Genomic DNA, 12,876 nt, shown 5'->3' with positions numbered 1-12,876 from the left:
ACCTCATATTCTAAAACACCTCCTCAGTCCTCAGAGAAGACTTTAAGTGTAAGGGGTAGAGCAAAATGCACGGGAACAGACTGGCTCTAGCTTCCTTTCTGTTGGTCTGTGTGTTTGTGGGAGCCCAAAGGACCAGGACTCACTTCCACCCTTTGAACTGCACACTGCAGTGTGTTCACCAGGTAAGCTACCTCTTACCATAATCGCTTTGCCTTATTTGAAGCTAATTTGACAAAGGTATGATTGTTTTTGTTTGTTTGGTTGGTTTTTTTAAAACGTTTGCATGGGATTTTTCTTAGCATATAAATGTGGTGTATCTGTATTAGTAGCAGTGTTACTTGTAAAAAAAGACCTTCCCAATGCAAAAAAGAGCTTTCATGCCGCAGTTCTCTGGTAGCTCCTTGCTTTTAGTGGTGTTGTTCCTGTTGTAATATACTTACTGAATATATACACACAGCCAAATGCAAAAGTTTCGGAAGTACAATAATACACAGAGTGTGGTACATTGTATATGCTGTATTCTTAACCCAATATGTTCATCAAATAAATAGAATTTCAAATTGGCATGAAATATGTATGTTTTCATGAGAACTAATAGAAACTTTCTTTTTCCTGAATGTTTTCAAAGTAGCTTAATATTATACAAACAGAAATTAGTAAATAATTGTTGTCTTTTTACCATCAGTAAACAGTAGACAGTTTTTCTTTATTTTCTTTATTTCTTTATTTTATTTTATTTCTTTATTTTTTTGCTTCAGTCTTTTTTTCCTGGATAGTCAACTGTAGATCCTTTTGTAGAAACATTTTGTCATTCCTACCTAATTCACATGCCCACACAAAAACATATTTGGGGTCCCAAAAATAATTATGTTGAATGAGGTACCCAAGCTAAAGAAAAAGATCTAATTTGTATTTTTGAAGGTAATACAGCAACATGGTGTACTTATACAATGGAATTTTCCACTGTAAAATCAGTTTATTTGCAGCAAATAACTTTGTTTTTGTGAAAGTTGTTTGCCTACTTTTTCTTAAGTTATACTTTTATGTCTTATCCAAATTTAACTGGCTGATCTGATGATTTTTCTTTGAAATGCTGCAGTACATTACTTTTTTTGTGCAGACTCTGTACTGATATATTTCACATTAAGTATCTGTGAAATAAATATTCAACCAAATGTCATTCTGTTACATTGGTGACAGAATCCAGAGTGGTTTATTATCATTAAAGTCTCTCACTTTTGAGCTTCATAATTTTATTTTAGACATTAAAGAGAATGATATCTATGTGCTGTCATATGCTGGACAGTTCCAAAGATTACTCTGCACTGTTTTACTTTTATATTTCTACTTGTTTTTAAGAAATACAAATTTTTTTTGAGCCCTTATTTCACAGTTGTTTATTTGAGGTCAGGCTGTTCTACAATCCTCTGCTAAAATAATACTGTTTTGTGTGGAATTAATATTTTAATTGAATAGCTAAAATGATGTTTGCTTCTTGCTGAATAACTGAATAACAGGGTTCTGCAGTTCACTTGCACAATTTGTTTCTAATTGTTATTATACCACACACAGCTGTAAATGTTTTAGACTGTTATTGACTAGCTCCAACTTTCTTCCTGTTGGTCAGTGCATTTTTTGGGAGCCCAAGAGGCCACAATATACCACATGCGGCTGTAACTTAATAGTCTGATCTTGAGCATGCAGATTACACCGAACAACGTCAATCACTAATGATTTTGTTTTGAAAGCTGAATATAGCCATACATGTCTGTATATGTTTAAATATGATGTTCCTGTTCATGTTCAGGGAACTCCAGGATGTGAGTATTGCCGGATCAGTAAAGATGATGTCCAAAGTACACTTGGTTTCTCATCTGTTGGCCTCTTTGGAGGTACTCACACTAGATGGTTCTTATCAAATTAAAACACTTTATAACATGATGTAAAAGATGTTTGGACTTATGTAGTTGCACTAATGTTGTAATGCTTATGGTACAAGTGTATATTAAAAAACAGTTGTGCATGAATGTCTTGGGCTTTCAGTGATTTCTTTGAACAGATCTTTTTCTGAAGCAGAATAGGTGTACAACATACATATTTAATGGTCAAAATTAGGACAATCTGGTAGTTTCTCAGTCCCCACATGAAGATGCTTTGTTTGAAAGGGCTGGATTGACCAACGCACAGTACAATGAATGGGGAAAGGCCAAGGAGCTCAGTGCAGATTCCAAAATGATCGGTTCAGACAACTGTATTTAAATTGCCATTAAAAGTACACCTGTAAGATGTTGCCACTTTGCCAAAGTCTGGAAGGAGAACCCTTGGCTGATAGGAAATTGTTTTGTATGGTCAGGAAAATCTGTTCTCTAAATGTTTTTAGGTAAAAGTAGATAAAATAATAAATGAGGACCACCTCAGAGTGTTTCAGTACAACCATGAGGCAACAGCTAGATGGTTGAAACCTGAAGACAATTGAGTTGGAACACTGAACCCAAACACACATCAAAGGTGGTTGTGAAAAGGATAAAGCAGGGTAACATTAAGCTTTTTGAATGACCTTTCCAAAGTCCTGACCTCTACCCTTTCAAAAGCATGTGGTCTGTGCTTAAAATCAGTTCTCAGAAGAGCGGCTAAATATCAAACCAGAATTCTGCCAGAAGCTTGTTGATGACTACCAAAAGTGTGTGGTTAAACTGCATAATATGTATGTAAAAAAAAAAAGAAATCAGAAAACTCTGAAATCACTGAAAGCTCAGTGTTGTCATTACATTATAACTTGTAGCTTGTGTTCAAGTAAATATGTAATAATTACGTAAACATACAGTTGCATTCAAGCAGACATTTGTAAAGTTTCACAGTAAAGGTCTTACTGTATAGCTTGGGCACAGTGTGGGATGTTGGTCTTAGTTGAGTTACTGAGCTCAGAATTACACATACAGTGCTGTGAAAAAGTATTTGCTCTCTTACCAACTTTGTACATAAAATGTGCATATTTCGCAGAGAGAAAGACAACAAAAGTAAACAAAAGTTTTTTTTTTGGGGGGGGTAGTTAGTTGAATGATCGGAAACATTAAAATGTGACACAAATTTGCAAAGATTAGGAAATTCCTAACACTTTCTCTTTGCTCTGGGCTAGGCTGTGTGCCATGGCCGTGTTATTATTTTTTAGGGAAGCAGACTCCTGAGGTTTGCCAACACTATGTACACGCTCCTGAGAACGTCACTATTGAGTTTGTGGATAATCCAAACCCAAAGTTTGATACAGCTGTTGTATCCTGGAGTCCTAGCCAATACGGTAACTATGGAGAAATTTTATACTTTCAGTTTAATAGTTTGTACCTTTTTTTAAATATGATTTCAGTTTAGCAGCTATAATTTATCTATTATTAATTATGATGTTAGAGCATTTGATTAGGAGCCCTCTTCTGGCTATTGCATCTTATAAGTCCTGTTGGAATTATAGAATTATAAGAATTGTGCAAATTACAATAATGTGACCAATTATATTAGACAATAATTACAACATTATTAAATACAGAAATCAACACAATCATATAACATTGCCATGAAAAAGGCAATGTTAATCACAAAACGTACAAGGACAAAAAAACTAAGAACTACTAAACAAAATGAAGTATACACTAACAAACAGAGCTGAAGATGAAGCATGAATTAATGAGCTGCTTGATGAATTGATGATTAACCAGGGTAAGCCCTTAGTGAGCAAGCTGATGGCAACAGTGGCTAGGAAAAACTCCTGTAGATCAGGAAGAAGAAACCTTGAGAAGAACACAGAAACAAGGGGAGCCTATCTTCCTCTGGTTAAGAGCAGATAGCAAAACATTTCACAGCAAAATAAGGAAATAACTAACACCCTTTTACCCTAACACCCTGCATTCTTAAGCTAATGGGGAAACTAATTATTAAAGGATAGAAGTAGGTTTTCAGCCTAGACTTGAAGATTGAGTCCCAAACAGTGGCTGAAAGATCATTCTGAAGCTATGTGGCATTGTACAATAATTCTGGTTACAAATGAGGGTCCAGCACCTTGTGGTCTACGACGTTACAAGAGATAACAAGAGATGAGGACTTTTGGGTACTGAGAGGTGACTTTTGTATTGAATTGTATTGTACTGAAGTAGAGCAACCCAACCACAAGGCATTGAACTAGTTTAACTTTAATGTAATAAAGGGTGATCCAGTTCTTTTTCATCATTCCTCAATCTCAACAGCAAGGATAAGCTGGGCCTTTCCCAGCCACTGCTGGTGAAATCCTCTGTAGTCCACCATCTTCACCTGGATAGGAGAGTGACCCTATCATCCAGCCCCTCCCCATTTTTTTCTGATGAGGCCCAAAGACTGTTCATCTCTGCTCCCTTGCACAGAGGTTCACCTGTGTCATTCCAAAGCTTGTCTCACTGGATGGTGGATGCAGTTCATTTAACGTCTACTACCAAAAGCTAACAGCCTCTTAAAGACCTTGGAGCTAATTGTACCAGAGGAATGGCTACATATTGGGCTGTTTTTAAAGGGGTTTCAGTAAGGGACATATGTGCTGCAGCTAGCAGGTCATCAACGCACACATTTGGATGATCTTCCTCTATGATGGCTTTTCTTTTACCATGTCTGATTCAGACCAGTTTGAAAAGCATGCAATATGTCCCAAAGTGAGATGAAAGAGAATGCTAGGTTACTTGCAGAAACCCTGTTCTCTCACTAATGGGTGTCAACATACTTTCCTCCATACACTTTACTGGGTAAACTTTGGAGCTGTACCTGTTAATATAGGGGGCAGGCACTCCTATATCATTGCGGTTATTGGTCTATCAGCTAACTGTCAGACATGGTACCATTGGTACTTCCATGGTCATTCACACAAGTGGTGTTTCCTGTAAGACTCCTGATTCCATTTGGGTTACACAATTAACCTAGAGCACAGTATTTCATATTTCAGTACCCAGTAATATTCTTTATATGTGCATTTAAGGTCAGACCAGAATCTTTCATAATGCCAAGATATTGGGAGAATTTCCACACTTTGAAGGAGGAGCAGGAGGATTGGGGTCAAAGAGATGGAGGATCATTATTTTCCTTAACTTATGGCTTGATGCCACATTTACCATTTTTTGTCTGTTTTATTTTTGTCTTTATTCCTGTTTTGCTTTTTATTATTATCCAGTGTCGACCTGAGGAGGATGTGTTCCCCTTATGAGTCTTGGTTCCTCTCAAGGTTTTTCCTCTCGAGTTTTTCCTTGCCACTGTTCCTTGCCACTAACTTGCTCAAAAGAGGCTTGGACCTGGATCTCTGTAAAGCTGCTTTGTGACATCTGTTGTAAAAAGCGCTATATAAATAAAATAAAATTGAATTGAATTAATTTATAAGCCATGATCTGGCTCCAAAAGTGGACGGTTAAAAGAAGGGTTCACCAAGACACCAGTGTCAAATGAGTAAATCAGTATTTTTTTACATTTATTTTAGTGTTTATTTGGTGTAATTAGTTTTGACATTATTGTTCTGCAGGTATTGCTTTCTTGCAAGGCTTTCAAGTTACGATGCAGACTTTGGGTGGCACTAAGACCTATTGTCAGCTCTTCCTTCTTCAAAACAATCTGTCACTATCTGCCACACACGGTCAAAGGGTATGTCTGTGTCTAACTTTATATCCAACCACATTCACTTTTATTGAGCACAGAAATTACTTTCCAGGTAAAAGCATGTACTACAAGACAGGAAAACGGATGTGTATATTTTTGTAGGATATGTTTAATCTTAGTTTACAACTATAAAAACATTATTAAATGCAATTACATTTAATAATCACAAAAAAACACTAAAATGTTTATAATCTTTATGGATCTTTCTTTGAAAATAATGAATTCTCCAGCAGTGTTTAGGAACTTTTTTTTAAACCTCTCTATAAAGGTGTATTACTCGGATCATTTTCCTGGGCTCTCTCTGGGTACCCAGTATGCTGTGACAGTGATGGCCATTCCTGTTCCTGAGCTATGGGAAAAATTCTACAACAGCAAACTGTTTTTCACACGCAGTAAGGGGTTCTTACATGTGACAACAAATAATTCTGCATGTTTAATTAGCAAATTGACATCATTAGTCAGCCTCCTACATTTTTTATAGCATTAGACAGAAAAGCAGTTATTCAAATATAAGTGCAGCAAATAAATTGGCCCAGACCAGTAAGTAATTTACTTACTTTCCACAGCATGTCCTGAGAAAAATGGCTTGGAACACTGCAAATCAGGTGAGCAAGTTAATCAGAGTTTTAAAATATCCCAGATTAATTGTAAGTGCTTCTTGTTTACAGTTGTTGTTTTTAGGTAGTTGTTATAAGTTATATGTCATGATTATTTTGTGAGTACATCTTTGGTGTTAAGAGTACTTCCAGATCACTGACTGATGTCAGACCATTAGGTTGTTAACATATTTGGATACATTATTTCTAATTGTTACTTAGATTTTAATAGTCATTATAATTGCCAATTCCGTGCTGCTGTTCCATTGTTGTGTATTTCAGCTATTAATAAACAAGAAATAAATAAGCACTGCACATATGATACAATGATACATATGGTGTGTCATAAAAATGTACTGTTGTATTTTGCTATGTTGCCAATCCACAGTCTATTTCATTGACGCTTGTGCACTACATTGTTTGCACAATTACTAGGCAAGTCTTATTTTTGAGGTTTTTTTTTTTTATTAATCACCAACTACAGTGCTCTTGGTTAATCCAAAATGTTAATAAACCTCAAACATGAATGTTTAAGAAAGTAAAAGTGAGGTTTTGGCTTTCTTAAGAGAATATCTATATGTGCACAATTGTTGGGCAACTATTATTGTGCAGAATTATTACGCAGCTAAATGAAACACACATTTTCCCATCTGATTTTTTTAATTGATATGTTCAAGTGAGAATTATAAACAAACAACTCAAAACTTCCCAATAAACATTTCTGACATATATTAAAAAAAAAATCAGTGACAGATATAGCCACCCTTCTTTTCAATAACAATGATGAGCCTTCCTTTCATGGAGTCTGTCAGTTTCTTCATCTGTTGACTATCAACTACCAACCACAGCCTCCCAGACACTGTTCAGAAAGATGTACTGTTTTCCTTCACTGTAAATCTCCCGTTTAAGAATTGCCCACAAGTTCTCCATTGGGTTCAGGTCAGGTGAGGAAGAGGAACTCACTTGCCTAATAATTGTGCACACAGTGTATATCCTTATAGTGTGGGGTTTTCATGTCCCATCTTCTTTCACAGATTGGTATCCCAGGTATATTGAAGTTCACCAGGACAGCCAGGACATAGTTGTGACTTTCAACCTGGCACCTGAAAACTTGGGCATCAGTCGCTACTTTTCAGTATGCTTTGGCGGGGGCTTGCGCAGATACAAAAACATTCAACCAGTATGTATTTTCTAGCACAATGTAAACCTCAAATCAAATTTTATTGTAAAGCCCTTTTTTGTACTGAATTACTGCTATTCCAACTCAGGATTTAGCAATTTTGCTGCCACAACGTGCAGAGATCACTTTAATGATCTTTAAGCTCCTCCCCAGTAGACAGTACCGAACTTTGTTGTGGTTCTTCACTTAGGACTTAAGTGTAAATGATACTCATCACACTTACCGCTTGCTCAATCTCCATAAAGGAACCAACTACACCTGTGAGGTGAGTTTTATAATTAAGAGAATGAGTCAGTACAAACAGTTTACAGTACCGGACATCTGCTGTTTGTTTTATAAAAGAACATTTTAATCTTGCTCAGTTTTCTCTGTTTACTTTTGTTCAAAAGTCAAATTAATATGTATAGGGCATTTGTATAATCTGATGTTTTGCTAACATTGCTAAGGGAAGCTAAGTGCTGAAAGACAGCTGGTTGACCAGCTTTTTGATCCACCAGTATGATGCTCAACGGAAGCAACAACAACAACAAAAAAAAAAACAACAACTGATAAGCAATCCTGCCCCTATCAGTGCAAATTAATATCAGCTGCTTTAGGCCCAATTGATGGCCTATAAAAAGGCTTTTTCATTACCATGGTGTCACACAATCAATCATATTATTGTTGCAAGACAATTGTATTAATAGTATTGATTATAGACGTTTTTCCAAACTTCTGAATGTTCTAGTGAGCACTGTTGGGCCTATAATGCAGAAGTAGAAAGTACATAATTTCACATTTGTTTTATTTGTCAATAGCCCAATCAGAAATATGTGTGTGATATGTTGACCCAAACATTTTTTTTAGATTGCAGCAGATATTGTGGATGCAGTTAGGAAAACATTCTTTGTTCAAATCCAGCATTACCCAAAAGGTACTTTTTTTTTTTTTTTTTTTAAAGTTTCATTAATTAGTTCTTTAATGACATGGTTGTATTCTGCTTTTTGTTAAAGTTTTGTTATTTTGTTAACGTCATGTTATTTAATGTTAATAATGTTGTTTAATGTTAACAAATTAGGTAGGTTTATGGTTGATCACTTGATTATGCTACAGTAAATGCATCTGAATGTGCATAGACAAACTGTAATGGTAAGAAAAACAAGATTTTGAGAGTTGTTTTCCCACTGTCTTTCCCTAGGACCCTCAGCCTTACATAATAAGGGTCCCCCTTTGGCTGTAATCCTCTTTTTAAGCATCCTGATGACCGCCTCCTTAACAGCTATCTTTATTATCCTGTGCCAAAAAAAAAGATTAAGGAAAAAGGCAGTAAAGAAGGAGATAAGACAAGGTAACATTGCTGAATTTATTTACATTTTATTACTAAGCAAGTATAATATATAGATATTATAGTGGGGCAGTGGTGGCTCAGCGGTTAGAGCTCTGGGCTATTGATGACAGGGTTGTGGGTTCAATACCCAGGCTTGGCAAGCTGCCACTGTTGTTGTTCACCCTCTCTGCTCCTCGAGTGCTGACGTTGACTGCCCACCACTCTGGGTGTGTGTGCGCTCATTGCCCCTAGTTCACTAGTGTGTGTGTGTGTGTGTGTGTGTGTGTGTGATTATTACCACAGAGTGGTTAAAATTCAGAGGACACATTTCACTAAAAAATTAAGAATTGACCTTTACCCTTTTTTTACCTTTTATATAGGTGTATGAAGAATGTTTAGTAAATTGTGTATCATGTCTGTTTCACATACTAATACGTAAAATAAAATTTTACATAGAATATATTTTATATTTATATGCATGTGTATATATAACATAACATATGTAAATTAAGAATTGATATATGTTAAACAGTCATGTATTATTTATTTCCCCCAGACATTATTGAAAAATATTATGACAAACACCTGGATGAGCCACATCGTGTGACACTTAACACCAGCAATCGCCCCCCTCAACTTCTGATTTGCTATTCAAGTATTGATGGTCCAGTCCATGTTAAAGTCGTACTACAACTGGCAACATTCCTGCAAAAGCACATGGCTACTCAGGTAAAAGGAGGATTTTTTAAAAAGAGATACTTAACGAATGGTGGGAAATTGCTATGACTACATATGGCTGAATTCTGATGGCTATGGCAACACCAGGGATCAAAGCAGCGACTGCCTTATAATAGTTGTTTAGTTGTTGCATTTACGTTTGGAATTCTTTTTTTTTTTGTTATTATAGTAATCTGTCTCTAAATAGGTACATTTGGACCTATGGGACGCCTTAAGCATCATGGAGGAGGGGGATCTGGGATGGTACTGCAGGATGATCAAGGAAAGTGACTTTGTGATGGTCATCTGCTCTAGAGGTCTCAACCAGAAACAGCAGAGACAAAGAACAGTGGAAGAACATGATTCAGTGGAAAACACCCTTTTAACCATTACAGCCATAATTGGAGAGGAGATGTGTCGAGCTAAAGCTCATCATCAGGATCTCTCTAAATACATGACTGCCATTTTCGAGTACTCCAAGGAGTCAGACATTCCAGCCATTTTAAACCTAGCCTTAAATTATACTCTCCCCAAAGACTTGCCACTACTTTTTTCTCACCTCCATAGACTGGCTCTGCAAAAGCCTGGAGCTTACCTCCGGGTGGAGAACATCTCAGAGAATAAATACTCTAAACTTCCAGCTGGCTCAGCATTATTTCTGGCTATTGAAGAGGCCAAGAGTTTGATCGCTGCTTAGTGTTCTTGTGGTGAAAGGACTCTGGGAGAACAGTCAATAAGCTAATGGTTGTGGAGAAATAAGGCCGTCTGTTAGTTTTGCATTCAGATTTATGAAGATGTATGTATTTTACATGTACCTTAAAGAGAGCTGTGTGAAGAAATATAATGTTGCCAATGTTCTTAAGAGACTTTCACAGTTTATCAACAAATATCTTGCATGCCAGACAGATATGCTTTCAAAGGCTGATACATTTGGCCAGGATTTGCTATAACCCCACATAATTTTTGGATGTACTTTTATTGATTCCTAAAAATTGCACTTTGCTTTAATGTCAAAGGCCAGTATGGGACATAGAAGGTATAATTTGTCTTTTTTTATTTGAAGATTTGAAGCAACTCATGAACATTGCTTGTAACCAAGAGTAAAACAAATACTGAAGCAACTGTTGTTACAATAAAAGTATTGTTTGGGATGCTGTGTTACTGAATTTAATACTTTTTCTCAGTTTCTCACATTTCTCCTACATTACTCTACTACTAATATCACTACACACACACACACACACACACTCACACACACACACACACACACACATCATACCTGTATAAAAATTAATATTATGTTTTATGTATTAAATGTATTAATTCCTCTTCATGCAAGGATTAGTACCATCCGTTAATATTTAAATGCATTTTAATTTTAAGAATGTAGTTGATGAATACATTTAGTTAATTAAAAGTATTCATTTACTTTTAATTAACTAAATTTACTCAACTACATTCTTAAAATTAAAATGCATTTTAATAAAAAGAGATCAATCAACACCAAACAACAAAGTCCCAACTCCTAATTGCATCTGGTAACACACTTACTTTTCTTTACTTTAATATACGTATAGCTATATATTTTAATAACTTCTCAAATACATTATTTACACTATACTTCCACTGTTAATTAAGTAAAAATGGTATTTCTGACTTACTCAAGTTTAACTTGTCTCACAAGCCTTTTTGCTGTTGTCAGAGTCTTGTGCGCTTCACACAGAGAGTGGGTGTTAAATACAGTAGACCATAGGTTTGTAATTCTGATCTACTTTGAGAGGAAAGGACCATTTCACGTACATGCAAAATATTAATTAAATATACAAAAATAAACCTGCATGCAGTGGACTGGTATGCATTTGCAAACATCCAAGAACATCCTACTTAAGCCAGTCAAGTGAAACTTAGATAGGACCTAAGACTTAAAAGAAACCTGTCTTGAACCTAACTTGCCCAACTTGAGTTTGTTTTTGTAAATTTGTGTCAAAATACATTTTAATATATTTTGTGTTTTTGGTAATAAACACTCCCTAAGTATTCACTCTCATCAAATATCAGGCAGTACTGCTATCATTACAGTATGGATAAAACAAAGCATTTGTTCCATCCCTGGATAGTAATCATAATTAAACACAAAAAACAACAAGAAGTCAGCATATTTATAAAAACAGCATATTAACCATGGGGACAAAAATAGCCAAGAGATTTTACTGCAAAACTATGTTAAATCCCTTCATTAAAAAGAGGGGCACTATGCCTTTTTGTGATTTTTAACATGTTCTAACAGCTCATTTCTGTTTTCCTCAATCAAATTAACTTTAGCTTGTAGGAAATCAAGAGAAAGCTTATTTTTACAGCCATAGTATGCTTATTTTGGGCTACAAACAATGTGTTACTACCTGGTCTAAGAGAATGCAACAGAAAATAAGTTGGGCTCTCTCCTCAGGCCTTCTGGCAGACCACCGGACACCATTTAGTTGTATGACCCAGGATGAGTTTGTTAATTAATGGAGGAAGTAACTTGCACATGCCAAAAATAACTAACAAAACAAACCTGAAACATTAGAACCCAAAGGACACAAAACCCCATTAGAAAATTATGATTTTAGTAAAATAATCATTAATAACAAAGCTAGCGAATGAAATAGTGGAAAGAGCTGGGTTGATCTGAAAAGGATGTACTTTTAGGTAATCAACGAGGCAAGACCCTAAACCTTACTCTGCTAAGTCATGCTTCTTTATAGTGAGAGCTTGATTGGATTGGTGGCCAATCCTAAACCCACACCTACAGAAACATTTATGTTTTTGTGAGCATTCACAAGTATTCTATAGGTTGAAAAAACACAGTCCACCCACTTACTAGATTTATATTCGAGGAATAATGTAAGAAACAAAACAAGCAAACAAACCTTTGCCTTTGGCTACTCATGTTTATTTTATGTTTTATCTCCCATACTACAGTTGGCAAGAGGTCAACTTTGGTCCTTTGTTGCCACCTTTGTTATTTTTTTCATCAGAAAGGTGAAAAACCATGAGAACAAAAAAAACTGCAAAATGAAAAATGTTGTTTATTCTTGAGCGTGTTGCCACCTTTGCAATGTGTTTTATTTTTGCACATTCGTCACATTTAAATCTCTTAGATCATCCAAATAATTGTAATATAAGATAAAGACAACACACAGCTTTTACATGATCATTCCAATTATTTAGGATAATAATGAATTCTAAATCTTTAGCCATCTGAACCCACATAAAACAGTAATTACCCCCTTAGCTACAAAATCAACCAGTTAACCACACTCATTTGAAAAATAGTTTCAGTTTCACTAGGCACACCCAGACATGTCTCCTCACTGTCAATGTAAAGAGAAGCTAAAAGAGTCTCAGAAAGCTGCACATATTCCTCGGTTCTAAAGAGATTT

General features: G+C 35.7%; 1 protein-coding gene across 1 annotated transcript; it reads left to right on the top strand.

Annotated features, from left to right (window-relative positions):
* The first annotated feature begins 62 nt into the window (after positions 1–62).
* On the top strand, positions 63–10,570 carry LOC140534927 (interleukin-17 receptor D). Its single transcript, XM_072656550.1, has 12 exons — positions 63–182; positions 1,808–1,892; positions 3,137–3,295; positions 5,522–5,640; positions 5,924–6,047; positions 6,222–6,260; positions 7,286–7,431; positions 7,622–7,696; positions 8,278–8,344; positions 8,609–8,758; positions 9,294–9,466; positions 9,663–10,570. Exons 1-12 carry the CDS (start codon positions 66–68, stop codon positions 10,149–10,151), a joined length of 1,743 nt encoding a protein of 580 aa, XP_072512651.1. The 5' UTR covers positions 63–65; the 3' UTR covers positions 10,152–10,570.
* Positions 10,571–12,876: the final 2,306 nt, after the last annotated feature.

This window comes from Salminus brasiliensis, chromosome 14, assembly GCF_030463535.1.
Source record: "Salminus brasiliensis chromosome 14, fSalBra1.hap2, whole genome shotgun sequence".
Classification (NCBI taxonomy): Eukaryota; Metazoa; Chordata; class Actinopteri; order Characiformes; family Bryconidae; genus Salminus; species Salminus brasiliensis.
Note: the sequence above shows the minus strand (reverse complement) of the source record. Positions and strands in the feature narration are given on the sequence as shown.

Coding starts and splice junctions, on each gene's coding strand:
- LOC140534927 (XM_072656550.1), top strand. CDS start 66: ATGCACGGGAACAGACTGGCTCTAGCTTCCTTTCTGTTGGTCTGTGTG. Junction 183..1,807: donor CACTGCAGTGTGTTCACCAG/GTAAGCTACCTC, acceptor GTTCATGTTCAG/GGAACTCCAGGATGTGAGTA. Junction 5,641..5,923: donor CTGCCACACACGGTCAAAGG/GTATGTCTGTGT, acceptor CTCTCTATAAAG/GTGTATTACTCGGATCATTT.